At 40.6% G+C, this 27576-nt stretch overlaps 5 protein-coding genes across 5 annotated transcripts; 4 read left to right on the forward strand and 1 right to left on the reverse strand.

The window, feature by feature from the left end:
* The first annotated feature begins 963 nt into the window (after positions 1 to 963).
* On the forward strand, positions 964 to 4749 carry LOC311508717 (solute carrier family 22 member 7-like). The gene is made up of 8 exons (XM_084573647.1): positions 964 to 1954; positions 2189 to 2292; positions 2471 to 2625; positions 2758 to 2926; positions 3022 to 3145; positions 3254 to 3363; positions 3736 to 3950; positions 4039 to 4749. The coding sequence occupies exons 1-8, from the start codon at positions 1490 to 1492 to the stop codon at positions 4434 to 4436; spliced, it is 1740 nt and encodes a 579-aa protein (XP_084429773.1). The 5' UTR covers positions 964 to 1489; the 3' UTR covers positions 4437 to 4749.
* Positions 4750 to 4758: 9 nt separating this feature from the next.
* Positions 4759 to 10093, forward strand: LOC311508728 (solute carrier family 22 member 7-like). Its single transcript, XM_084573660.1, has 9 exons — positions 4759 to 5983; positions 6087 to 6190; positions 7040 to 7194; positions 7656 to 7824; positions 7923 to 8046; positions 8142 to 8251; positions 9196 to 9410; positions 9535 to 9643; positions 9799 to 10093. The coding sequence occupies exons 1-9, from the start codon at positions 5603 to 5605 to the stop codon at positions 10022 to 10024; spliced, it is 1593 nt and encodes a 530-aa protein (XP_084429786.1). The 5' UTR covers positions 4759 to 5602; the 3' UTR covers positions 10025 to 10093.
* A 1963-nt stretch (positions 10094 to 12056) lies between these two features.
* Positions 12057 to 15581, forward strand: LOC311508737 (solute carrier family 22 member 7-like). The gene is made up of 9 exons (XM_084573673.1): positions 12057 to 12729; positions 12874 to 12977; positions 13066 to 13220; positions 13340 to 13508; positions 13723 to 13846; positions 13973 to 14082; positions 14185 to 14399; positions 15069 to 15177; positions 15278 to 15581. The coding sequence occupies exons 1-9, from the start codon at positions 12352 to 12354 to the stop codon at positions 15489 to 15491; spliced, it is 1578 nt and encodes a 525-aa protein (XP_084429799.1). The 5' UTR covers positions 12057 to 12351; the 3' UTR covers positions 15492 to 15581.
* A 1126-nt stretch (positions 15582 to 16707) lies between these two features.
* On the reverse strand, positions 16708 to 24293 carry LOC311508832 (ATP-dependent RNA helicase DHX15). The gene is made up of 14 exons (XM_084573817.1): positions 24132 to 24293; positions 22512 to 22854; positions 22192 to 22385; positions 21925 to 22084; positions 21591 to 21809; positions 21339 to 21506; positions 21170 to 21256; positions 20919 to 21068; positions 19853 to 19961; positions 19561 to 19752; positions 18204 to 18326; positions 17606 to 17796; positions 17316 to 17485; positions 16708 to 17212 (listed from the first exon to the last, which is right to left on the reverse strand). Exons 1-14 carry the CDS (start codon positions 24194 to 24196, stop codon positions 17095 to 17097), a joined length of 2289 nt encoding a protein of 762 aa, XP_084429943.1. The 5' UTR covers positions 24197 to 24293; the 3' UTR covers positions 16708 to 17094.
* Positions 24294 to 26025: 1732 nt separating this feature from the next.
* Positions 26026 to 27358, forward strand: LOC311508193 (extracellular superoxide dismutase [Cu-Zn]-like). The gene is made up of 2 exons (XM_084572878.1): positions 26026 to 26215; positions 26676 to 27358. The coding sequence occupies exons 1-2, from the start codon at positions 26193 to 26195 to the stop codon at positions 27346 to 27348; spliced, it is 696 nt and encodes a 231-aa protein (XP_084429004.1). The 5' UTR covers positions 26026 to 26192; the 3' UTR covers positions 27349 to 27358.
* Positions 27359 to 27576: the final 218 nt, after the last annotated feature.

The following is a 27576-nucleotide window of genomic DNA, read 5'->3' on the forward strand; positions in this document are numbered from 1 at the left end:
ACGGAATAAGTCCACTAGTGTCTTGGGAAACAGGTGAGTTATGATGAGGATGGAGGAGTGTGAAGACCAGGTGACGTCTGCAAACTTGATTATAGTATTACAAGAACAAGAACGGTTGAAGACGAGTATGAGGAGTATAGACGAGTGCTCAGCACACAGCCTTGCAGTACACCAGTGTTGAGGATGAGAGTGGAGGAGAAGAGGTTGGCCAACTTAAGGGGTTGGGGTCTGTAAGTCAGTCCAAGGTCCAGTTGCAAAGTGATGAGCTCATTACCAATCTGGAGCAGCTTAAAAATTAGCCTGGAGGTGATCAGAGTTTCAAACACTGAGTTACGGTCAGTGAACTGCGTTGTAACATGCTGTAGGATCTGGGACTGTTCAGATGTGTCAGGTCAGAGTGGGGTGATGTGAAGATGGCGTCCTCCGTTGAGCTGTTGGTGCTGTCGGCAAACTGAAAGGGGTTTAAGAGTAATGGAACCATAGGATTTTCAGATGTGACTGTTCCATACTCTCAGAGCAATTTGCAATAATGAGGGCGAGCGCAAATGGGTGGAAGTCATTTGATACCGTAGCTGTGGAGCACTTTGACACAGGACAGATGGTGAGTAGTCTTAAAGCTAGTGGGGACAACTGCCTGGGCCAGGGACAGATTGAAAATATCTGTAAAGACGTCAGCCAGCTGTTCAGCACACGCTTTAAGCACACGGCCAGGTATATTATGTGGGCCAACTGCTTTCCGCGCATTTTTCCTCAGCAGGGCGGTGTATATGTCTGTCACATTGTATTTTTACCAGCAATGCTAATGATCAGTGTCATTATGAAGTCTTGATAATACTCCTATGTTCACCTTACATAAGGTTATGATTAGGCTTAGAGTTAGAGTAAAGCCACTCCTACCCATGTTCCGTTTGAGGGCATTCATCACTACAAGGCTGTTTTAATGAATTTGGAAGAAAAGATTAAATGTCTTTAAAATGCTGGTTTATTCTTTCCTTAGGAAAGGGCTTGGCAGTTGCACAAAGAAGCCATGGCCAATGATCTGAACTTCCCACTGACTGTACGTAGATATACAAACCAGATTTATCATCTGCCTTTACTAGTTTGCATTTTGCCAAAATTGAATGTACTAACTGAGAGATAGTGGGATAATGCAACATTACAAATGTAATGAAAAACAGACTCAAAATATATGCACAAATGTAAATGAAACATTTAAACACATCTGGTCTAAACATTGCCATCCACCACTGTAATGCCCAAGAAGGTAATGATTCATCGCCACATGTTGTTTTTTTAATCTTACCTGGGCCAATTTGAATTAAAAAACTGAACTGATCAGTGGACATGGATGAACTTGTTCACATTGAAATCTGCAACAGCTGATGAAGATGAAATTCATGGAATCCAACAGATGGCGACAGCATCTGGAATGCTGAAAATCTTCTGTTATGATCTTGGGATATATCAATAATTAACTTAATGCCAGTGAATGTGTCTTTTTCAGCCTGTGCAACCTTTCTTCACCTCACTGGTACAGCTCTTTGTTTCATGTCCACTTGGGAAGCGCTGCAAAATGAAGTTTGACAGCATACTTTCAGAAGTTAACGGATTTGGTAAATTCCAGTTGAGGCTGTTCTTGATTCAGGTCCTCTCTCGAATGACTTTACCGTGCCACTTCCTGCTGAATAACTTTATGGCAGCTATTCCCGCTCACCACTGTGACATCAGCTCTCTGGAGGATGGAGGTGTCTTTGGGAATTTAACTTTCGATCAGAAACTGGCTGTTGGTATCCCGGCAGGGACAGACGGGACTCCGAGATCCTGCCAGATGTTTTCAAAACCACAGCATCAATTTCTTTCAGGCTCCAACAGCAGTGAGGACACAGTCATTGTCCAGTGTCAAAATGGATGGGTGTACGACAACAGCACCTTTAAATCTACTTTGGCAACAGAGGTAAGTGTCAGACTGTAGAGAACACTTGAACAAAGTGTCAAAGAAATAAGATTTTTATTAAGGCACAAGGCATGTCTTTGAAACCTGACATAGCTTGACATCCTTGGTGGCTTAAACTATGTATGTACAATAAATATAACACAAGCAGCTGTTTTTTCCAATTCTCAGAGCCACTGTTAAAATACATACAAATTTTGTTTTAAAAAATGTCTTTCACTCATTTTTATTTCACAGTGGGATCTCGTTTGTGACAGGAAAGGGATGAACAAGGCAACAGCCACTATCTTTTTCATTGGCGTCATGGCTGGAGCCCCTCTTTTTGGGCTTCTCAGTGACAGGTGAGGTTGTTAATATAAATATAAAGATTAAGCAAATATTTTACGAATTTCAAATCGGTTTTAAGCATTTTCTTCAAAATAAGATGGCAAAGACATTCGTTACGAGATAATTGAGGGAGACACAACTGGATTACGCTTTGTGCAAAATATTATGAAGACGCCTTCTTGTCGTAACCAGGTTTGGGCGAAGGCCACTTCTGCTGGTGTCTTATGTGTCGTCCTTGACGTTTGCAGTTCTGAGTGCGTTCTCCTCATCGTATGTCCTCTTTGTCATCATGAGATTTTTTACAGGGATGTCGCTCGCAGGATTAAGTATCATTTCTATTGTTTTAAGTAAGGAACTGAAACACTGTTTTCATTTGTTTCACTTGTTTACACTGTAAAAAATAAATAAATAAATAAATAAATAAAAAGTCTCGGTTATAAATTGATAGCAGCTTTTTGTCTGTGCTGACTCCTCCGCAGACATTGAATGGTTCAGCATTGAACACAGGACTTTCTCTGGAGTGATCACGAGCTTGGATTGGACAATTGGCAACTGGTTTCTGGTTGGAATTGCATATTTTATAAATGAGTGGAGGATGCTCATTCTGGCCGCAAGCTCGCCGCTGATTCTGGGCATTTTTGCTTGGAGGTATTAAAGTTGAATTTCTACACCCTTGAAACATAAAAAGCTAAAACTCACTAGATATTGACAAGGTGATAAACCCACCATGTTTGTCCCTCTAGGTGGCTTCCAGAGTCTGCCAGGTGGCTTATGGCAAATGGGAAGGCAGATGCTGCCCATATTTACATCATGAAATGTGCTGAGATGAACAACAGATCCAAGTGTATGGCCACCATCACACCAGAGGTACATCTCAGCATTGTTTTTCACTTTTTGGTTAACTGACTCATTACACAGCACAGAGAAAGGTTCATAAAAGAAGAGTGTGACTGTGTTTGTTCGGCTTTCTCACAGACATTGCTGGAATCTGCCAACACTGAAACTGCAGTTAAGAAGTACACCGTAGTCGATCTCTTCAGGACGCCAAAGTTGAGACGACTCGCCATATGCACAGGGATTGTGTGGTAAGTATCCCTTCATATGATGGATTAAAGGGACAACTGAGCATTTCATTCTGACAGTTAGATGAAGTTACTGCACATTAACTATAAAAATGGACCCAATGTAGCGTAAAGACAGGAAGATATACCAGATACCAGATACAAAAATCTTCTGACCTAGACCCCCTCTGGGACTTTATCTTGAGCTAATTTAACATCGGATTCAATATGGGATTTGATTAATTAAACTTCATTAAATGTACTGCTGTCTCTTAAAAATGATCATTTTATTGTGAAGTTCTTGAACTAAGTGGTTAAAAATGTCAACTCACAACAGAAAGTTTCTTCATTTTATTTGGTTTATTTGTTAACCCCCTCCACCCATCCATTTTGTAGGTATGGAGTTGCATTTACATATTATGGGATTAGTCTGAACATCACCGGATTTGGACTAAACCCATACCTCACACAATTTATATTTGCATCCATTGAAATGCCAGTGAAGATCGGTGTGTATTTCTTCCTCAAAAAAGTCGGCCAAAGGAAAGGAGAAATGGGATCCCTGCTCTCCACTGCTCTTTGCCTCTTCATCAACATATTTGTTTCAAAAGGTTGTTGTTTCATCTCTGTCACATCTAATCATTTGGTCGTATTGTCTTTGCCAAAAAAAAGAATCCTCTTGATCGACTTTCACTTCAGATAAGTGGGTCATTCGTACCATTGTGGCAGTTCTTGGAAAATCAATGGCGGAGGCCTCATTCACAATAGTATACCTCCACACTACTGAACTCTATCCTACAGTCGTACGGTTAGTCAACAACCTTCAATCCTGCTGTAACAGCTTCTACTGCAGGTTTACATTAACCTCACCTCTTGGGTTTTACAGACAGAACGGTTTAGGCTACACTTCGTTTCTGGCACGGCTGGGCGTCTCCATTTCCCCGCTCATCATGCTATTGGAAGACGTGTGGCATCACCTCCCTGCAATCACTTACTGTGCTGTGGCAGTTGGAAGCGGTTTAGTGGCCTCCCTCCTGCCTGAAACACTAAACACCCGGCTGCCGGAGTTCATCGAAGACATTGAGAAACCAAGGTAAAGAAGATACAGGACATGTAATTCAATAAGCTGCTGTAAAGGATTAACATCTCGCTACTAAATAATAAAGTCAACCACTGTGCAGCTTACATAATATGTTCCTCATTCGCCACTGTCAAAAATACAAATAGCTTTCCACGCCTTTCCCTGAGGTAATTCATGCGTGATCAAATTTATCTGTGTTACAGGAGAACATCCACGAGGGAGAGGGAGATTGAATAAAAGTCACACTTCAAAAATGAGATTGTTTTGATCAGTTGTGATGAGCTGTTTGAATTGATGAAAAATATTGTAAAATTATGATTGTCATTGTTAAAATACTCAATAAATACTTCAACCCAAAGAGTGTCAGTTTCTGGTTAGCTTAAGGAGATCACAGCTACTGGTTGTACTCGGGTGATACAGCTCATGCTTATCAGACTTATCATGTCCTGCTATTATGATACAGGGTGTTAGTTCTTTGATGACTGTCTGCAAACAAATATAGATGACTAAGGGCCTGCTCAGACCTTGCATCAAGATCCGATCAAGATCCAATCACGTAAAAGGTGTGAAAACCCCCAGGTCGCATTGAGATCACATTTGAGAGCGCGTAACTGAGATCTGATCGGATCTTTGGGACGCATTTGGGAGACACATGTTACTGCAAGGTCTGAAAACACGTACGTAAAGCTGGCCACTTGCGATCTAATAGCCCAGATCAGATCTTAATGCAAGGTCTGAACAGGCCCTAAGGAGGGTTTGGTTTGGTGTCATTCTCTGCATATCACTGCAGTGGTGTTGGAAAATTCTAACGAATAAAACAGCTGAAATGTTGAGCTATTTTCAAGTCTTTTTTTCCACCAAGTACAGAATTTTTAACTTTAGTAAACTGTGTTGTAGAAAACAGTATCCTCCTCACTGTTGAGTAATGTTAAATTGGCTTGTTAGAAATACATATTTTGTCATTATAAGGTTGTTGCAAATGATTGATTTGAAAGAAAATCCGGTACTTCTCAGACCACTCCTATTTAATGGAGAAACCCAACACATTCTCTCACACTAGCTGATTATCAACCAGTAACAAGGATAAAAAAAAAAAAGCTTGCGGCTCACTTTCATACTGTTTTCTTGTGTGCTTTGTGATATCTTCGATAATTGTCACGTGCTGCCTCATTTGTTCTCAAAATGAAGTTTGAGAACGTGCTGTCTGAGGTCAACGGCTTTGGGAGATTCCAGCTAAGGACAGCTGCCTTGTTGGTAATACCTCGACTGACCTTGCCATTTAACTTCCTGCTAAATAATTTCATAGCAGCTATTCCTCCTCACCATTGCAACATCAGCTCTCTGGATGATGGAGGTGCTTTCAGCAATTTATCTCTGAAGGAGAGGCTCATTGTCAGTATTCCAGTCAAACAGGATGGGACTCCAAACTCCTGTAAAATGTTTACAGAACCTCAGTATCACCTGCTGTTTAACTCCTCCAACATAACCGACCTCGCGACGGTGCCATGTCAAAATAAATGGGTGTACGACAACACCACCTTCAAGTCGACTCTGGCCACACAGGTGAGTTCTATTATTCCATTATTAAAGGATTAAATCAACCCAGTCCCACATCAGCTATTTTTTTTTCTTCACTGTTCTTCTGTTGTCTGTCTTTCCCTCCTAGTGGGATCTGGTTTGTGATAAGAGGAGAGTGAACAAAGCCATGGTCACTGTCTTCTTCATGGGGGTCATGGTTGGAGCGGCAGTATTTGGTTATTTGAGTGACAGGTGTTCATGTCTTTGACTCTCAAATCAGACATCATCTTTCTATAACTTTATTTTATTTCTGTAATTTAAATATTAAAATATTGAATGATACAACATAAAAAATTTTGGCAAAACTATAAATATTGTAATTGGGCTTGTGTTCCCATCTGTGCTCCAAAACCTAATACGATAAACAAGACGAGCTAAGATAAACTAAGCTAAGCTAAGTTAAGCTAAGTTAAGTTAAGATACGATACGATACGATACGATACTACAAGACAAGACAGTGTACAATAAGATAACACAAGATAAGTTAAGACAAAAGACCAGATGAGACAATAAGACGAGACAAAACGAGACGAGGTAATATAAGTTAAGCTAAGCTAAGCTAAGGTGAGGGTGGTGAGGTGAGACGAGATGAGACTACATAAGAGAAGGGTGATATTAGATGAGAAGAGATGAGATGAGATGAGATGAGATAAGACGTAACGTAACGTAACGTAACGTAAGATGCAAAGTAAGGTGAGGTAAGACAAGTGTATGTGTTGGTATTTGTATGTGACATTTAATGCTTTTCATATCCTGTCTACTCAAAATTTAGAAGGAAATCTCGTACTTCTTATTTGGAAAGTTGAAGACTATAAAGTTGTCTGATGAACACAATGTACAGAAATGTAGAGATGATGGTCTCTCTGGAAACAATACAAAACAATTCTTATTTGTAGTGTAACGTACGTGACTATTTTTCACTTTACACCCCTGCAGCCAAAAGAATATATTTACATACTATGAAGGGTATTTTATGGATGTAAGAGTTTTCACATATGATATGTGTTCTGTTGGTTTATCTGTAATTATTTTGTCTCACAGGTTTGGCCGGAAAAGAATGCTTCTGGTGTCCTACATGGCAACCATCCTGTTTAGTTTCGCGAGCGCATTCTCTTACAATTTTGCCATGTTTGCTGCCATGAGGTTTTTCACTGGATTCGGACTTTCTGGAATAAGTATCATCAGCATGGTCCTGTGTGAGTCCTCTGCCATACTCTCGTTTCTTGCGTGGTTCTTAGAAATCAAATATTAGTTGAGTAACGAGTGTTTTGACAAGAGTTTTACAATCTAAGCACCAGACTTTTGAAGCTAAGAGTGTATTCTAAATCAGCGTTCGTCAAGGAAAAACACCAATGACTGATGGCCAAAGCTGAGAAAGGATTCACAAAATTTCCATCTTCAAACCAAAATAGATTATATTTTTCTATATTTATTTTTCTGAAAGTAAGATTACACATTGAAAAATCTTTTGTGGCATTAGCTATTTTAGTAATATACCTTACTTGCTAGAACGTAAAGTAAAAAAAAAACTTGAAAATGAATATACTAAACAAAGTTTGGTTCCGACAATGTGATATCTTAACACTAATATTTTAATCAATGGTAAGTTTTAACCTCAACATGTGGGCTACTTGTTAATAAGACTTGCTCCTCACAGGTGTTGAATGGGTGGACATCAAGCATCGTTCTACAGTGGCTGTTTTAATGAGCATGGACTGGAGTGGCGGTGTTATTCTGCTCTCCGCTATGGCTTATTTCGTGAATGACTGGAGGCACCTGATTGTAGCAGCAACATCCCCACTCTTTCTAGCCATAATCTCTTGGTGGTAAGCAAAAAGTGTATCTTTATTTTTCAGGTGTGTTATTCAAGAGTTTCTATATATAAAAAAATATTTTTTAAAAGATGTCCTTTTTCCGAACACAGGTGGCTCCCTGAGTCTGCCAGATGGCTGATAAGCAATGGAAAAGTGAACAGTGCTCATTTTTACTTGAGTATGTGCGCAAAAGTCAACCGCAGAGAGGAGTCCATGGTGGACTTGAAGCCTGAGGTACGACATGTTACGCAGCCCACTTGCCTCTGATCAGAAGTCAGTGCGTGGTACAACTCTATTCTCTGATTCAACATTTGATTTTTAATCTACAGGTGCTCTCTAAAGTCATACTTGTTGAAAATGAAAACAGAAAGTATTCCTATTTGGACCTTGTAAGGACCCCCAGGATGAGAAGACTGGCTCTGCTTACTGGCATTCTCTGGTATGTGAGCTTTCTTTGTTTTTACAGCTTTGTTTCTTTTTCAAAATGTAAAATCTTTGTCAGTTCGTAGTTGGTCAACCTGAAAACAGCCACCTTCAAAAGAATGTGGGTCGGCAGATCATTTGGACAGTTTTTCTGATATATATTATCTCTCAGTCCACTGTAAGGAACACATTACTAAGCAGTGATAATTATCTAGTAGCTGTAATGTAACACAAAGAAGAAGTACTGTTGCTATAGTTACCCACAGATGGCCTGTGATGGACTAATATAACTCTAAAATGTACAGTCTGATGTTTAAACTGTGAAATTAATATATTTTAATTGCAGTTTATAATGTATGCAAATAGTAACACTATAATTACTGGACTATATGGACTCTGTATCACAGTAGTAGTATTTGAAACTTGTCTGGACTGCCAAAATGAATATAAATATTGAGAAATAATTTTTAAATTTAATAAATAGATGTTATGTAACTTATAATGGGTTTAAATTATGAAAATGTTATAGTAAGCTAACCCCTGATAACACAGGGATACATTTTCAGTGACGCAGGATCATGACCTGTATAGTGTACCATGTCCATTGAAATGATTGGACTTCCTTGATATATACAGGAAGAAACATGGATTTTACACTGATCAGGTGTAACATTATGAACACCTTCCTAATATGGTGTAGGTCTCCCTTGTGCCTCCAAAACAGATGTGACTCATCAGAGAGTGGACATGGGCCTTTTGAGGGTGTCCTGTGGTGTCTGGCAACAGTTGTTGATGGGGCCTTTGGGTCCTATGGGTTGAGGGGAGGGGTCTCTGTGAATCAGGCTTGTTCCAGTGCATCCCACAAATCAGTTTGGGATCTAGTGAATTTGGAGCCCAGGACAACACCTTGTACTGTTACCTTATAATAGTAAAAGTAATTTGCTTCCATTCTGTTCCCAGGTTTGGAGTGAGCTGTACTTACTATGGGATCAGCCTGAATGTCACTGGATTCGGTGTGAACATTTATCTCACGCAGTTCATCTATGGTGTGGTGGAAATTCCAGCAAAAGCGTTTGTCTATTTCTCCGTGGACAAAGTAGGCCGAAGGTTGAATCAGGCTGCGTTTCTCTTTCTGGCTGGACTGTGCATATGCTGCAACATGTTTATCCCTCAAAGTAAAGGATCGATTCAAGTTTGTAGCTCATGCAATGACACCGAATACAAAACCTGCAGCAAAAATAACTATAACTGTGATAAAAAGGTGGGGTTAAAACAGCTGTTAAAACCTTTTCTTTTCAGATATGGGGAACTATCGAACAGCTGTGGAAGCTGTGGGCAAGATGTTTGCAGAGGCAGCTTTTACAACTATATTTCTGTACACAACAGAGCTTTACCCCACAGTAATGCGGTCAGTAAAATACACATTTTCCACTATCTATTATCCAAATGAAACAAGTTTAATTGAGCATTTTTGATAACTGATTAAATTAATTACAATTTGGAAGTATGAGAGAACAGGAGCAATGCATTCACTGTATTTTCTTTAAATCTTTTGTTATGCAGGCAAAATGGACTGGGTTACTGCTCCTTCATGGGCCGTGTAGGTGTGTCTGTATCCCCCCTGATCATGCTTTTGGACGAAGTGTGGCTCCCTCTGCCAAGTATTATTTTCTTACTGGTGGCCTTTACTGGAGGGCTGTCGGCTACCTTTCTTCCTGAGACGAATAATGTCCGTCTGCCAGAGACAATTGAGGACGTGGAACAGACGAGGTACTGGGCCTTAAATTAAACATTCAAAGTGAGAGTTTCACATTATAAAATTAAACCCGTATTTTGTGTTTCAGAATACTATCAATCTCCACATCTGATGAGGAAGCTCCCCCATGAATGTTTTTGTCATCGCAACGAAAAAGGCCTTGAAGACTCCAGTGATCGGTTGGAATATCAGTGGCGGTTCCAGATTTTAAATGTTGCCTATTTTACACTTCTAGTCGCTTTATAAGGGGTGATGCAAATCCATTATTCACTCTTTTTTTGTTTGTTTGTTTCCACCACCTCCTTGGGACAATATTCACCAGAGAGATTTTCATAAATGTTATATGTTATGATTAAGATACGGTGAACTTTTAAATTTGCCCTAATGGCAATTATCTTGTGTGTTTCTTACACATAATACGTGCAAATAACTGAAAACGTATTTAATAATTTCACTTTGTTTGGTAAATATATTGTGCAAATTTCAATAAATGCATAAACCAATTGTCTAACTGTTCACTGTTGGAGGTCAACATTTATAAAAAAATAAATAAAAGTACATTGTTGTAAATTGAATATCTTAGAATGATGACGATACACTGCTTTGAATATAACTTAAAGTAGCTATGAAGGCAAGTACAAGTCCAGTAACTTGCAGGAGACAGAAACGGACTAACGGACTAAAATCAGCTTTGAATCCCATAGTTATGCTATTAGACTTATTACGGTGATAGAATTATAAACAAACACTGTACTACATTTACCTTTACCCAGTGGCAGTCCTAGATTGTGGGGAGCCCCAGGTACACGTTCTATCTCCTGAGTCCAAACTACTGAAATTTGTCATAGAGTAAAGGAAAGGGCCCCAAGAAAAGGTTGTGTAGTATTGTAGACGCACTGGCCGTGGATTAAGCTGGTTTTTGGTTGTATTTGATAAATATGCCAAGAGGCAGCTGTCTAGGGAGGCCTCCAAACATTGCTTGGTTTGCCTGTCTCAACGGTTCATCCCAGCACTTCTGCACTGCCACTGTATAAGCAAACAGACCATCGTTAAAGACTACATGAGACAAGGCTCAATTTTCAAAGTACCACACAGATTCTACCTGTATACCCGTATTAACCTCTGCCACACACTGCAGAACCTTAAATGATCACTAGAGACAGGCTTCAAATGTGAGTCAAACCCCACAGAACTCCAAGTTTAAAACTTTAAAAACATATATGGTTTTGGTTATTATAGCCAGTGCCTCCATTCATGGTAAGCGTATAGGGTGGTCATTTTTACATGACTCACCCGTTTACGTTAGGATGAAAGTTATGCATAAGTTCATGGCCGCTCTGAGTGACAGGTAGGTGCCGTCACAGATCACTGGCTGTCCTCTATTCACCTCAGTTTAACTAAAGCTTGACCATCGTTGTCCATTTGTGAATTAGTCTGAAGTAAGGAAGGGCTGGGCTCTGTAAAGACAGAGGCAACAATACTGAGCTTCAAATCCGTCCTTCAGGGGTCATTTTATTATGTTCCACAATGAAATAAAATAATATTTTATGTCCCTTTCAACACATCATTGCAACAACTCAAAAAACATGAAAAACAGCCAAGGTGTTGACCTGGCCTCCAAATTCCCTAGATCCCAAACTGATCAAATATCTGTGGGATGATCCACAGAGGCCCCTCCCCTCAACCCATAGGACCCCATTAAAAACATTATTTTGCTATCTCTCTCTCTCTCTCTCTCTCTCTCTCTCTCTCTCCTTTATATTACTGAGGTCATACAAAATGTGAAGCTGAATGCTACTCTCAGGACCCTTTTACTGATGAGCCTATGTATACAGCCTATCCTTGTATGCAGTTACTGTGTTGTATATCTGCTGACGTCATATATTCTTTTAATCTTTGCTTATTGACAGTATCTTAGTATTCATTTTCATGTGTTCATTTTGTTCTCAATCTCTGGGTTTCCACTATATCCACTATATTTGAGTCGTAATCTGGCAAAGAGATGACACTGACTGATACACAAGTTCATGATGACTAGAGAATGATGACTCATTTCACAGTAATAAAATGATCACTCATTTCACCAAAAACTGAGAACCCTGCTTTAATTATTACCATCTGTGCACATGTCCTTCATAGCCAGACAGACACAAGTTGTTTTAGTGGCTAGGGGAGGTAAAATATTAACTCAAGTGTAATCCTAAAGCCCTTGGACAAGTCAAATACCAAAGGTTGCCCTGTCCGGCTTTCGGACCAAAGTTGTGGTCTACTACTTCTTAATGAGCACGATGGACGTTTGAGGTTTTCTTCTTTTGCTAATTTTTCAAAGGAATACATACTGCACACAGTGGGAGGCCACAATGAGGTTTGAGGACATTCTTGCCGATATTAATGGATTTGGAAAATTTCAGATAATGATCATTGTAATCAACTTCATTGGTCGCTTCACCCTGCCCTGCCACTTCATGCTGAACAATTTCATAGCGGCTGTTCCCTCTCACCACTGCGACATCAGCGCTCATCTGGATGATGGATTCAAGAATTTATCCCAGGCGGAGAGGCTTATTGTTAGTATTCCGGTTCAAAAGGACGGGACTCCAAGCTCCTGTGAGATGTTTGTGGAGCCTCAGTATCATTTGCTTTATAACTCCTCCAATGCTACTGACATACCCACAATGCCGTGCCAGAATGGATGGGTGTACGATAACACCACCTTCAAGTCTACAGTGACCTCACAGGTGATTCTACTGTAAATTTTGTTCTTTAATTGTAAACTAATGTACTTGTTCGCCATCTTGCACACCTTCTAGGTGTACAATGAATGGTCTCTGGTCCTTGCAGAACAATGTGAACATGTCCTTTTTCTTTATTTCATGTACTAGTGGGACCTGGTGTGTGATAGCAGAGGGAAAAACAAAGCCACCGCTACTATCTTCTTTGTTGGAGTAATGTTTGGTGCCATATCCTTCGGGAGTCTCAGTGACAGGTATCCCGGCTTGACCATTAGTCACTTCTCTTGAACATTTGATCACTTCAGTTTTTCTACCAATTTCAGACTCTCTGTCTTCCTGTAGGTTTGGTCGAAGGATCATGCTGCTGGTGTCGTACGTGTCTGGAATGCTGTTTGCTGTTGCGAGTGCTTTTTCCACGTCCTACGTGATGTTTGCGGTGTTGAGGTTCTTCACTGGATTTTGCATCACAGGCATTGTCATTGTCTCAGCAGTCCTCAGTAATTCACTTTTGCTGTGTATCATGTTGATCAAGTCTTCCAAATGCACGAGAACAGAATGCATGATTTTAAGTGTTGTTGTGAAAAGCTTTTTTTGAAGTTTGATCCTTTCTTTGCAGGTGTGGAGTGGGTGGACATTGAGCACAGAAGACTGGTGGGATTGATTGATAGCTTATCCTGGACGTTTGGGAACACTGGGTTTGCAGTTATTGCCTACTTTGTGAATGACTGGAGGTGGCTGATTGTCAGTGTCACATCACCTTTAATCCTGGCCATCATCACCTGGGGGTATGAGTCAAATGCTGGGATTTTGTTGTCCAACAGAATCAGTTTATGGGTGTTAAGACAAATACTAGAAAAGGGAATATAGTTTACACGCTAATATTGGGATTGGGTGCCCAAAAGTGTGCTCCTTATTTGCGTTCATTCAAAGACCTAGTTGAACGTTATTATCATGTAATACATTTGGAGTAAAAAAAAAAATCCTTGCCTTCAACATCAGGTGGATGCCAGAATCGGCTCGGTGGCTCATTGCCAATGGAAAGCTGGAGCAGGCGCAAGTGTATTTGAATAAATGTGCCAAAATGAATCGCACAGAGGAATTATCGCACGCACTTAAGACAGAGGTTTGTATGTTCCAGACGATTAGGTCAACAGAAGCAGTCTTGTGTTCCTAATATACTATTAGAGTTCATATTTCTTTCTTTTTTATTACATGGAGTACAGATTAATGCTGCTTTGTGTCCTTTCAGACACTATCCACTATTGTGTTGACAGACAAAAGAGATCGAATCTATTCCTACCTTGACTTAATACGGACACCCAAGATGAGGAAACTGGCACTGTGCACTGGTATATTATGGTCTGTAGTATTCCCAATATCCCATATCGTTTGTCTTGTGTTTTAAGTTGTAACTCAACAGACTGATTACTAATTTAATGTTCCACCCTTCTCTACCCCTAGGTTTTGTGTTGCAATTACATTTTATGGCATCAGTTTCAACATCTCAGGCTTTGGCCTCAACATCTATCTCACTCAGTTCATCTATGCATTAATTGAGCTCCCAGCCAAAGTATCAGTTTACTTCTTACTAGACAAGATAGGCAGGCGGAGCACGCAGATGACAACTTTGTTTTTGGCTGGCACCTGTGTTGGTGTTAATATTGCAATACCAAAAGGTAGGTGTTCTTTAATCTCAACAGGCTTAGATCCAAGTTTTAGGTTATGTTGTTTGAAACTATTAGGTGTGGGATTTATAAATATGAACCTCCTTTACATTCAAGCCCTTACTGATGCTGATTAGGCTGATTAGCACCAGGTAAATTGCCCTAGCGGTTTCAAATTAGTTTTTTTGTAGTGTTATTTTCATGCTGGTGCAACCGTAGTATTGTGTTTTGTGTCAACCAGCACTGAGCTGAAGAGGAGACCAATCTTGGCAACAGAGATAGTCCAGGTTACAGACTAGTATGGAGGAGAATTTATCTTGAAATCAACTAATTCAGGGCAGAAACTAGGACGTTCCCAAGAAAAGTTTTGATGATGATTTAGATAAATAAAAGACTTGGTGTTCAGAAGAAGGATTACAGACCAAAAAAAGAAAAACATCAACGGCGAGAACTAATGTGTGTTATCACTGGTGGGACTTTTCCTCATTAGAAAGCACTTGAAAGAGGCATGCTTCACTGGAGGTGTTGATAATTTGCGTATTAACTTTTACCCCCATAAAAAGCCTCATATTGCATCTTTAAAATATAGCAGCAGATTAGAGCTAGTATGCACAAAAACCTGTTCAAAATTAAAGTCGGTCAACAATAGGGAAACCTCATCATCAATTTTGTTCTTCTCAGATATGCCTGTCGCCAGATCGGTGGTAGCAGTCATTGGAAAGGGGCTTTCATCATCATCCTTTGCAACAGTTGTGCTATACAGCTCTGAGCTGTATCCTACAGTAGTAAGGTAATGACGCATGCAAACTTCTACCCACTGTAGGTTATGAAACGGTTTAAGTTATACAATCTCCTCTGTGGTAATCTGAGTATTTTAAATGATTTTTCAGGCAGAATGGCATGGGCTACAACTCCTTCATGGCTCGTTTTGGTGTGGCTGCGGCTCCTTTGATCCTCTTGCTGGATGAAGTATGGAAGGATCTGCCCCAGGCCGTCTTCTGCTCTACGGCTATACTCGGAGGAATAGTGGCAAGAACGCTGTCAGAGACACGCAACCGGTGCCTGCCAGAGACCATTGAGGATATTGAGAAGAATAGGCAGTAAAGAAGGGTGCATGTGGAATGAGCACACGTTCAATCCAGCAATTTGTTTTGTTTTTTTTGTTAAAAGCACAAATAAAATGCTGTGACAGTCTGTGCCTTTATATGTGGTTTGTTCTTGAAGTAACTAATTATATTTGTTGAAGAACTTTATATATTTTTTAATTATCAAAAACTGTAAGGATAGTGGGGAACCATCGTCATTGAGGAAGAAATGTTGTTGAAAAAAAATCCTGACTGTTGAGTCCAGGTTTACCCTGTTCCAGAGTGATGGGGGCATCAGAGTTAGAAGAGAGGCAGATGAAGTGATGCACCCATCATGCCTAGTGTCTACTGTACAAGCCTGTGGGGGCAGTGCTATGATCTGGGGTTGCTGCAGTTGCTCAGGTCTAGGTTCAGCAACATTATGTGCCCAAAGAATGAGGTCCACTGACTACCTGAATATACTGAATGACCAGGTTATTCCATCAATGGATTTTCTTTCTTCCCTGATGGCACTGGCATATTCCAAGATGACAATGCCAGGATTCATGGGGCTCAAATTGTAAGAGTGGTTCAGGGAGCATGAGACATCATTTTCACACATGGATTGGCCACCACAGAGTCCAGACCTTAACCCCATTGAGAATCTTAAGGATGTGCTGGAGAAGGCTTTGCTCAGTGGTCAGACTCTCCCATCATCAATACAAGATCTTGGTGAATAATTAATGCAACACTGGATGGAAATAAATCTGGTGACATTGCAGAAGCTTATCGAAACAATGCCACAGTGAATATGTGCTGTAATCAAAGCAAAAGGTGGTCCAACGAAATATTAGAGTGTGTGAACTTTTTTTTAATGATAAGTGCTTTGGGTCTGTTTATGTTTCCTGGAGATTAAAACACAAAACTCAGTCAAACATTTTGACTGTATTTTTCTGCCATCGTCATCATGAAGTGAGATCCGTGTTAGGCAATACAAGGAAGTTGAATTGTAATAAACTACTGCAAAAATGCACCAAAGAACAAATATGTTATGCATTAACAAGATCGTTAGCATACTGGAGAAGAATTGTCCTCTTTAATGTAACAAACAGAGGTATTAAATCACCTATTGATTCATCACACCCTAGCCTCTTTTCCAAGATTTATTTACATATTTGATGTCACAAATTGTTTTATTTAACCTACCAAACATCTCAAAAAAAAAAAAAAAAAAAAAAAAAAAAAACTAGACCATATTAATTTTGGAATAACAAGCTTTACTAATTAATTTATACACAGAAATTAAGTCAAAGCTCCTTTATTAAAGAAATAAAGCAAGCACAAATCTTTGTTATGTCTCAGCAGTAACCTAAAGGAAAGTCAACCACATCTAAATGACATGTTTCTGATACTCCGTCTGAAAAATCATTATAGCCAGGTCTAACAATTGCTGCCGATATTTCAGTGGACATTACATTTAGATAATTAACAATGATGAGAAGAAGGTGAAAACAAACAAAAAAAAGAAAAGCAAACAAAATATAAAAATCAAAAGCCAACTTTTAAACATTAAGATACAATGATACAGTGAGATCTAAAACTATAGTTTGCAACTGATTTCCAGGACACTTCTTGGCTATTGTTCAGTACTGGGAATACTCTTTGCTCTCTAGTTTGGCAATGATTCGCTCCAGCTGTCTTTTAGCTTCACATTGAGGGAAGTTACCCATTTCATAGTACTGTGGTGCGATCTTCACCAGCCTGTAACAAAGAGAGCAAAATATATATTATCCTGTTAGTGAGATGGCATACAGTAAATACAGTAACATGGTCTTGCTCTAAATTTAAATATGTGCACACGTACCACTCTGGTTTGATGTCTGTACAAGTGCGGATGTAGTTCTTGGTGGTGAGGACAAATTCATTGTAGAGCACCCACTCTGGCTTATGGTCCAGGACTGTAGAAGGGTGCAGTTGGACCACTTGGTTGTCTTTGACTGTGAGGTAATGGCCTGTGCGCTCCAAATGAGCCACCTGCAGGAAAACAACAACAAATCTATATAAATATCTTTGCATGGAAAGGAGGCACATTACCAAAGATAGCTAATGGAGCCTTTTGTAAAACGCTGTATAGACGTCCATAGAGCAGCTCACCTGCATGAAGAAGCCGGTGCAGAGCGCTCTTCGAATGTTGATGTAGTAATCTCTGCTGGTGAACTCTGTGCTCCGGCGGGGCAAGTTGAAGCGGTCCATGATTCTGGACAGCTGCTGCCGCACATTGTCAGCAGACATCAGTGAACGGTAGTTGACAAAATTGTCATAGCACCATTGGTTAGACTCATGGTCTGGAAAAAGGGATGGCAACGAAGCAAAGATTTAGTCGAGTGTGGTATTTACGAAGCCTTTAAAGATAATGCTGATCATGTATCAGAACAAAAAAAAATAGATGTAGCTTGCTAAGATACACAACTATTAATCACATTTGTGTTTTACTTCTATAAAGAATTTGTATTTTTGAGCAACTTTACTGTGTTACCAGAAAAAGAAGTAGCGTACAATTAACAAGCTCTACGAAGCAGCTAGCTGGTGAATACACTGGATCAAATACAAGCTAAAAGTGCAGAGAGGTCTTAAAATTATGGGAATACAGCTCTTCCTTAAGTCTCTATAGTGATATGTTGTGTGTTGGGTTTTTGTTTGAAATGATCTGTGCTCCATCATGTTAATCTCGGCAGAAAAATAAACCGCTCACTTTGTTTGAAGGCGTGGTAGACGTTGAGCAGCGTCAAGTGGTCTCCGTCAATGTGAGCAAACCTCATCTTGGACTCGTCTGCTGCCTTCTTAGCCTCCGTGGGACGGACAAAACACTGTGGGACTAAACAAGGTTGGTATGGGCCCCAACAAAGCCGCCCATAGGGATGAGTCAAACATTCACAGAAAAATGGAGCAAAGCCTATGATGCTAGGGCACTCGACACTGCGCTGGGACAGGGCAGGACCACAAGCTCTATCAAAGGGGGGGAGGGGGGCTGCAGTCTTTTCTCATGGTCATTCCTCACTGTAATGGCTATAAGCTCGTAGAGAGGGGGGTCATTTAACCACATCTGTAAAACAAAAGTTTTCACACAACTACACAGTGTTAGGGACACCAGCAATGTTTAAATTCTCAAGATTCATCATATTGGTTAGGCCTTTAAGCGAGCAGGTGACTAAAGAAAAACATCCAGGCTAAATGTTACACAAGTTAAAATTCACGATGCATTATTTTAATAAGAAGGAATTTATATATTGAACATATGAGACAAAATTAAGTGGTGCCTGCCCAATCCACATGCTTTGGTGATGAAAGCCATCTTTCTATTAGATGAACATCTAAATATAATCCCTAATCTAAAGCTAATAAATTTACACTCAAGTCTTTTACATTTAATTTTATCTTTCTGAGTGAAAGCCACTCAAACAACTACAGAACTGAGGTTTAAACGGCTTTTCCGATTATATTAATTTCACATGCGGGAAATTTATGTTGTTCAGTACTGTGACAAAGTATTACCAATTATGACTCCTCGTACACACGTTGTTTTCTCTTTGCCTCAATCCCTTTAAACGGGAAGACGCAAAGATCCAAACTAGTTCTGTTCACTCAGTATTTACAATTTATTATCCAAATGAAACTTGTCGAAACAACTCCTCTCCGACGGACCAGCACATGACATCAACATGGTCAAAAATGTTCATGAGTAAAACAAATGTTTGGTACATAATTTTAGTATTTAGAGTGAAATAAAGGCAAATACTAGACTTAAAAAAACATTTGCCACATTTTAACACCTCAGTGAAACCCGAAACGCAATTCATTGGTCGGTTGTCATTTGTTGCAAAAGTTTAAGGCTTGTAAATATGGAACCATTATATATAGAATAAATATCCATTATCACTTATGATTAACAGTCCTATAGTAAAACCCACATATTTCAAAATGCTGTGCACAAACTGGAAATTTCAGGTGGGAGGATTTAAACACCATCTTTAAATCAGAGAGGTTGTTAACCCAGAGAGATTTTGGCCAAGAGTAGGCGAGGAGGATGTCAGCCCAGTCCTGGGCATTACCTGACAGCATGGCAGTAATGGAAAGGATCTCGTTAGAGCAGTTAAACTCGCAGCTCGCAATGACCATCTTTGCCAGCTGGGGGTCCAATGGAAACTCCGCCATCATGGAGCCCAGCTCCGTCAGGTCACCGTCGTCGTTGAGAGCAGCCAGGTAATTCAGCAGCTCGAGGGCCCTCATTAGTGTCTCAGGAGCTGCAGTTAAGAAGAGGGAAGGGAGAGCCAGGAATGTGAGTGAGTCTGAAATGACTAATATATACGATAATTAATAGTTCACAATAAAAGAGAGACTCACCTGGTGGATCCATGAAGTCAAAGTGAACGAGGTCATCGATGCCCAGCTTTTTCAGCTGCAGCACAACCGATCCCAAGTTGGACCGAAGAATCTCGGGGTATGTGTTATCCTACGGAGGTATGATAATAACGGTCAATGTAAATGAATTAAAAGGGCTCAAAATAAACAGAACAAATACTTCACTCACATATCTGAGTGTTGCTATTAAGGCCGTAATTTAACTTTAGCACATTGACCAGCGTAAACAGTACACCGACAGTTTGGTAATTTCCCAATCTTGAAGACTACAGAGATGGACATACACAGATGGGATGTCCATTCAAATCATTCAATGTCTGTGGTGCACCATCAGGCTTATGCTACTTTGGTGATTTTATCAACAAGAGCAAACTACTGCAAACGTTAAGAGAAAATGTGGAACGATGAATAACGGATTTGTTTGCTTTACATAATCAATACCAGGCAGAAGATCCTTTAAAAATCTACTTTTATATTTATTGTAATTTAAGTTTGACTGTCCAAAAAAAAAAAAAAAAACAGTCTGCATTGATCTGTGAGTGATTCTTGCTGTACTTGTTGGCCCAACTTTTTCATAGTGTGTGAAAAGCTTCTCCTTCCTTTATTTAAATAAATCACACCAGGCTGCTATATAATCTTATTAAATAGCACAGGCATCAGACTGGATCATTATAACGTGCTAACCTGTTATTATATACGCAGGAGACATGACATTACAGCAGTTTATTAATGCTTTGTGTCCACTGCCTACTTTCCAGCTTCCTTTCAATCAAATGTAAAATTACATATTGTACTCTTGAATAAATGTGGCTCACATTTTCTCTTTTTTCTGAGCTCGTCTCCATGGGAATGACTGTTTCAGACTCAGACTGGCAAGGTGCTAATTTATTAAATCACCACACCCTCTGGTTTTATATTCCAGCCAGCCATTTCACACTCTGTGCTAAGACCTACCACTTTGTGCTTGTCATTGGCACTGACGGTAAAAATAAGACACAGACAGCAGTCAGGAGATTAAATATAAATTCATGTAACTGGAGTCACTTACCTGCATCTCTGTTTTGTAGGCCTTCTCTGTGTAGAGGCGGAAACATTTTCCCGGACGTGTTCTGCCGGCTCGTCCTGCCCTCTGCTGGGCAGAAGCTTTGCTGATGGCAGTGACGAGCAAAGACTCAACTCTAATACGAGGATTGTACACCTGGACACACATTTGAAAGCGCGTGTAAGCAAAACGAGTAACATGAGACGTACATGTTTAAACACTGTGATGAAAAGAAAATCATGCAGGACTCAACCCACCTTTTGTTTGGCAAATCCAGGATCAATGACAAACACCACACCATCAATTGTTAGAGAAGTCTCGGCAATGTTTGTCGACACCACAACCTGAGGAAGTTGCGACAGGCTGTTAGATGTCTATTTTTAGTTCTCATATGTGTAAACTCCAGTCACTCAGTTGACAATGTACCTTTCTTCCTATTGCACCATTTGGCTTTCTTGGAGGAGGAGGCTCAAAGATCCGTTGCTGCTGCTGTGGGGGCAATGTGGAATACAGTGGAATGATTTTGATGTCTCCGACTTCAGGTCCGAGGTCATCTACCTCACGCTTGATCCGCTTGCAGGCCTCGTCGATTTCCTGAGAGAAAGAAAAGTTCAGTTTAACTTGGCTTACTTAGGAAAAAGGGATGGAAGAGAATCATGGATATTAAGTAATAACTACCTCTTGACCAGTGAGGAAGAGAAGGCAGTCGCCTTCGTCTTCCTCACACATATGAATCTGGATGACAGTGCGTATCGCTGCCTCAAGGTAGTCCCGCTCTGGCTCTGGGGTGTAAAAGATCTCTACGGGATGCGTACGGCCAGGAATAGTCAGCAGGGGACAGTTGTCGAAGTACACTTGGAACTTCCCGGCATCTAATGTGGCACTCATGACAATCACCTGCACAGAAAGGAACCAGTACATAGGTCATTTTTGCTTAAACACTGATGCTGTATATGAAAATTCAGGGTATGTGAATAAGATATCCCCTGTTATTCCAAGAAAGAAAATATACCTTCAGATCTGCTCTTTGACGGACAACTTCCTTCAGTACTCCCATCAGGATATCTGTGGCCAGCGTTCGCTCGTGGGCCTCGTCAAGAATGATCACACCATATCGCTCCAGCAGCGGGTCATTCATAGCCTCTCTTAGCAACATACCGTCTGTCATGTACCTGAAAACAATATATTTGTTAAGGTGGAACATTCTGGCTAATTGTTCTGCATCAGTGAAGATATTTCTGTGCATTAGTAGACCCAAATCACTGCCAATACCACTTACTTTAGTATAGTCTTGGCGGAGCTACAGTCCTCAAATCGAATGGAGTAACCAACTTCCTGTCCAAGCATGACATCCATTTCGTCTGCCACCCTTTGAGCCACACTCATGGCTGCCACTCTCCTTGGCTGAGTACAAGCTACCGCCCGCTTAGGACCAGGCAAGCCCCTCACCATGTCCACACACCACTGTGGGATCTGCCAAATGCAATGAAGATTGCAACAAATTTTGATTAAAACAATTCAAGAAGACTGTCTCAAACAAATCTGAAAGTTTTTAATCCCCAGCACAAGAGACACAGGATAAATCACTGCATTTCATACCTGTGTTGTTTTCCCAGAGCCTGTCTCTCCGACCAGGACAAAGCTCTGCTGACGTGTGATGATATCGTTGAACCGTTCCTTGTACTCCCACACTGGGAGCTGTAACCTCTTCTTCAGAATCTCATAATAGCGCGGCGTGTGCGGCAAGTTGGTGAAGGGGTTGATCTGCTGGTGCACAGCCATCTGCTTGATGGGTGCCATCACTGGCATGGCCGCAGTGCTGTTGGAGGGGGCACTCAGCGGCTTTGTGTCTCTCTCCCGGTCTTTGTCCCTGTCACGGTCCCTGTCTCGGTCCCTGTCCCTGGAACGGTCCTCACGGTCTCTGTCGCGGTCCCTCTCTCGCCTGTCATCAAACAAATTAATTGTAAAACACTTATTATGAAGCTATCGCTGACAAAACTGAAAACGGATGAACGTTGTAGAGCTGCAGCATTTACATCAAACGTGATGACATGAACTAAAATGGGGTTCTCATAATAACAGAAACATATGTAAGTGCAGCATAATACAATTTTAGTATTAGTACTACCAACCACAGCCTACAAAACAGAAAAAAAGACAGCTGAATTGACAGCTCTCTGAATTATTTTAAACAAACACTGAATACCATAACTTTCACGAAGCTAAGATTTAGTGTACCCAATGAACTGTAATGCGAGTGTTTATTTTTGTGCTTTTACAGGATATACTACTATACATTATACCGTAATACTGACACAGCAGCAATAGTTACACATGCACACTCAGTCCGTTTAGCAGGAGTTTATCTAATACTACAAAAACAAGTGTTATATGAAATTAAATTTATAGTATATTATTATATTTCATATATTTTTTAAATGTAATTGCTCACCTTCAGTTGTGTCATATTTAATCTACTTATAGATGGGTTCAACTAAATATTAGAGTCAAGTCTCAGTAAAATAAAAATAAAACTCGTGAACAGCATCACAAGCTTTGTTACATGCTACACAAAACTGACACAAGCAGTTTATCACCTTCTAAAGGACAAACTATTTCAACTAAAACCCATCATTAGTCGTAACATTAATGAAAAGTATAAATTATTGCCTGGCAGTAAGACTGCATTAATTTAAAGCTAAGTGCACCATAGCATGTTAACACCGTGTTGCCGTTAGCTAGCACAGTGCTACGTAGGGGCACTGTTACTGACAACAAATCCGAATATCTACTATTACAGATATAGCTTATTTTAGGAGCCAAATGGCGGGCTTTTAAACTGCAGCGAAGGCTAGACAGCTACGTCAACTTAACCTCGCTTGAAAATGTTGTTAGCATTTGGCTACGGGGACGTTAGCCACACACGTGCCTCAATGGTGAGGGTAACGTTGATGCTTCGTTTGTTAGCTAAAGCCTTCCCCGGTAGACACATGCAGTTGTTGACACAACACAACTAGCATTAACAAGTCTGTGTCACATGAACAATTAGATGCAGTAAGGTAGCAAACGTTGAGCAAGAGCTACAACGTTAAACGTTATTGCCTCGGTTCGTGTTCTGTTATCCATGGTGGACGTTAGCCAACTTGACTAGCAACAGCTAACAGCTAGCTTGTATCTGATTCGTTATAGGGGCTACGCTAACTGTGGAGCTTCACCTACCCGTCAGACCTCTTCTTGGTAGTGGCGTAGTCATCGCCCAAATCCAGACGATGTCTTTTGGACATCTTTATGGATAAATGTAGCTTATCCTTCAATTAGCGCGTAGGCAATTCAACCGGGCGAAATGCAGCTAACTCGGCTTCCTGATTCCTGTTCTAAGAGCGTTTTTCTATTCAAATTAGTTTTACAGGATTCATTAGCGCCCCCTGCTGCTCGGGAGTGCAAACACTTACGACACCCACAAGCCCTCTATCAAGGTTTTTGATTGTTTAATTGACATTTTGCATATTATATGGTTATATGGCTATATGACTAAAGCCATTAAGCCTTTAAAATGATTATTAGATGGAATTAGATTAAATAATAGAACAGGAAAATAGAACTCTACTGTATGCTAATTCAAAGGATGCATACAGTGCCCCTGCCCTGCCCCTGCTGGGACGGTCTGATCACAACCTGGTGTTGTTAACACCTGAGTATGTTCCTGCAGCAAAGAGACAGCCTGTCTCCACGACAACGCTCTGCAGGACTGCTTCGAGACCACCTAACTGGACGTGCTCTGCCAGCCCCAAGGTAATGACATAGACAGCAAGACGGACAGTATCACGCACTACATCAACTTCTGCAAGGATAAAGCAATCCCTACAAGGACTGTCTGCTGTTATCCTGGATCACCAGCCAGCTGAAAGATCTGCTGAACAAGAAGCAGCAGGCCTTCAGATCTGAAGATAAGGATGGGATGAAGAGGATACAGTGGCAACTCAAGGGCAAGCTGATGGAGTGTAAGGACGCATACAGGAGGAAGCTGGAGGCCAAGCTCCAGCAGAACAACACCTGGGACGTGTGGAGAGGCATGAATCTGATCACGGGCTTCAGCATCAAAGCCTAGCAGCAAATTGATGTCCATGTTATTCATGTTAATGGACCCTATTGCACTTCCTATGTATATAATATATATTCTTCCGTCCCTATTTCTTGTACATTTGTTTATATGCTAATTCTGTACATTTTTTGCTTATACTATTTTTATTTTATTTTACTAGATTTTACTTATATTTTATTTTATTTTATCTTTCTTTTACTTGTGGTTCTTAAGAGTGTTTTTTATATGACACTACTGTGACCAAGCAGTTTCTCTTGTGGATCAATCAAGTCTAGATTAGATTCAACGTTACTGTCATTACACATGTTTAAGTTCAAGGCAAGGAAGTGCAGTTAGCTTCTAACCAGAAGTGCAGAAGGAATAAGTAAAGAGTGCACCTCCCTGGGCTCCAGAGCCCTGGAGTGTTGTGGAAACCCAAGTCTTCAGCTTTCTTCAGTACAGAGATAGATTCTGGTGAGAAACAAGTTAAAATGTTATATTTTAACTACATAGTATTTCAAATCATGAGACGTCAAGCTATCCTTTAGACCTGTTTTTTACAATGGTTGGATAGGGCTCATGGTGAGGAGACCGGTTTGTCTTCCAAAATTAAACTGCAGGAACTTTTTCAAATAATCCAGGCCAAAAGTACAACGTGAGCGGATGAAAAAGGGCTCAGCTGCAAACACAGGGAATTATGAAAAGTGAAAACACACACACATGTACAGCTATAGTGAGGACATTCATTGGCATAATGCATTCTAGCTCCTTACTGTAACCCTAACCATCTCAACTAAGTGCCTAACCCTAACCCTTAACGTTACCCTAACCCTAATTGCAACCTTTCCCCTAAAACTAAGTCTTAACCCTCCAACAGTCTTGTAAAGAAGTGAGGACCGGCCAAAATGTCCTCACTTTGCACAGATGTCCTCACTCCGATCCTGTAAAACTAAAAAACTGGTCCTCAGAAAGATAGCTGTAAAAGAACACATACACGCACGCATGCATGTATACACACACACACACACACACAAACGTATCTCTGCTCCGCCTTCATCAGCAGCAACGCCTTCTCACACGCTTATACAAGACTGTTAGGAAACTTTTTGGCATCTTAGTTCGTCAGGCGATCAACACTGAGGGGTTTAAAATCCAAACACATTGACGCTTTATTCTTTGCTGCAGTTTTTTGTCTTTTGATGGCGATCATGCGTCTGTCGCGGTAAGTTTGCTTTACGTTTGTGAGGCGTAATTAACTCCATACAAAACTGCGACATTACGGTCAGATAGAAATAAAAACAGCTGGTACTTTAGGACTATTGTTCAGGTCTAAATCTACATTTACAGTCAATATCATTGTTGTGTGCACGGGCTGTGAATGTGCAATGAATGTACATGTGTTTTGTATTATGTTTTTATTATAAACCCGTATTAACTATCATTATATCATTATAACTATCGAAAAATGTCTCCATAACAGTAAATTTTCTGATAGTATATCTGTATTATACTATGTTATACAGATCTCTCATCTGTAACAAAGATTCCTGAGTGTTTTTTCAGTTTTTACCTAGGCTTAGTGAAGGATCTAAACATTGTCTTGGTTGTGGTACATTTATTTGTTGGCCATTTACATGCAGGTCAGTATGAAGCATCGCTCTAATCACTCTTGCATTTTTCAGGTCAATGAGGCTCCTGGAGACTGCTCTGGTTGTTCTGCTAGCTGTCTGTCAACAATGCCTCTCAACTAACAGCGATACCGTGGCCCCTCCGGAGGTCTTACAGCACAGTGACACCGTGGCCCCTCCAGAGGTCTTACAGCACAGTGGCACCATGTATGCAGCCTGCAAAATGAAACCAAGCACCTCACTTCCTGAGGGCCTGCCCAAAGTATATGGTCAGGCGCTATTTAAGCAGGATTATCCCAATGGAACTCTCCAAGTTCTTCTCCGGTTCAGTGGCTTCCCAGTGGAGGGCACTCCGGAGATCAAGGCGGTGCACATCCATCAGTATGGGGACCTGAGCCAGGGATGTGACTCAACTGGTGGCCACTACAATCCGTATGGTGTAGATCACCCCGGCCATCCGGGAGACTTTGGTAACTTTTGGACCCAACAGGGGAAAATCAACGCCATGTTTGAATCCGAGGCAACACTGTTCGGAGGCCTGTCTGTGATCGGAAGGGCAGTGGTGATTCATGAAAAGATAGATGACTTAGGGCTTGGTGGAAACGCTGCGAGCCTGTTGCATGGAAATGCAGGCCGGAGGCTGGGCTGCTGTGTTATTGGGATTACCTCCCCCGGTCTCTGGGATGTGTTGCACAAGATGTACACAAGGCAGCTGAGGAGAAATTAGTCAAACCGTAGTGGCAAATACTGTTGCTCAGTTTTACACATAATTGCCTTTGTGTTTATTCACTGACAGAATGTATTCTCGTTTGATATCATGATACCAATCAGTTACTCAGACCCATCTCCAATATTCACAGCGTCAAATGTACTGGAAACATGTTTTAAGAATTGTTCTTAGTTTCCCCAGAAGAATAAAATATATTAGCAGCGCAGTTATTTGTCAATCCACCAA

The sequence above is a fragment of the Chelon labrosus genome, assembly GCF_963514085.1.
Source record: "Chelon labrosus genome assembly, chromosome: 2".
In the NCBI taxonomy this organism is placed as follows: domain Eukaryota; kingdom Metazoa; phylum Chordata; class Actinopteri; order Mugiliformes; family Mugilidae; genus Chelon; species Chelon labrosus.

Excerpts from the sequence above, each read along its gene's own strand:
- LOC311508717 (XM_084573647.1), top strand. The coding sequence starts at position 1,490 with ATGTGTCTTTTTCAGCCTGTGCAACCTTTCTTCACCTCACTGGTACAG. Across the intron at positions 2,293-2,470 it reads TTTGGGCTTCTCAGTGACAG|GTTTGGGCGAAGGCCACTTC; the intron begins GTGAGGTTGTTA and ends TGTCGTAACCAG. Across the intron at positions 3,951-4,038 it reads CAACATATTTGTTTCAAAAG|ATAAGTGGGTCATTCGTACC; the intron begins GTTGTTGTTTCA and ends CTTTCACTTCAG.
- LOC311508728 (XM_084573660.1), top strand. The coding sequence starts at position 5,603 with ATGAAGTTTGAGAACGTGCTGTCTGAGGTCAACGGCTTTGGGAGATTC. Across the intron at positions 7,825-7,922 it reads CTAGCCATAATCTCTTGGTG|GTGGCTCCCTGAGTCTGCCA; the intron begins GTAAGCAAAAAG and ends TTCCGAACACAG. Across the intron at positions 9,411-9,534 it reads CAACATGTTTATCCCTCAAA|ATATGGGGAACTATCGAACA; the intron begins GTAAAGGATCGA and ends TTTTCTTTTCAG.
- LOC311508737 (XM_084573673.1), top strand. The coding sequence starts at position 12,352 with ATGAGGTTTGAGGACATTCTTGCCGATATTAATGGATTTGGAAAATTT. Across the intron at positions 13,221-13,339 it reads CATTGTCTCAGCAGTCCTCA|GTGTGGAGTGGGTGGACATT; the intron begins GTAATTCACTTT and ends CTTTCTTTGCAG. Across the intron at positions 13,847-13,972 it reads CGCACGCACTTAAGACAGAG|ACACTATCCACTATTGTGTT; the intron begins GTTTGTATGTTC and ends GTGTCCTTTCAG.
- LOC311508832 (XM_084573817.1), bottom strand. The coding sequence starts at position 24,196 with ATGTCCAAAAGACATCGTCTGGATTTGGGCGATGACTACGCCACTACC. Across the intron at positions 22,085-22,191 it reads TCCGCCAAGACTATACTAAA|GTACATGACAGACGGTATGT; the intron begins GTAAGTGGTATT and ends TATTGTTTTCAG. Across the intron at positions 17,213-17,315 it reads ACAGACATCAAACCAGAGTG|GCTGGTGAAGATCGCACCAC; the intron begins GTACGTGTGCAC and ends TCTTTGTTACAG.
- LOC311508193 (XM_084572878.1), top strand. The coding sequence starts at position 26,193 with ATGGCGATCATGCGTCTGTCGCG. Across the intron at positions 26,216-26,675 it reads GCGATCATGCGTCTGTCGCG|GTCAATGAGGCTCCTGGAGA; the intron begins GTAAGTTTGCTT and ends TGCATTTTTCAG.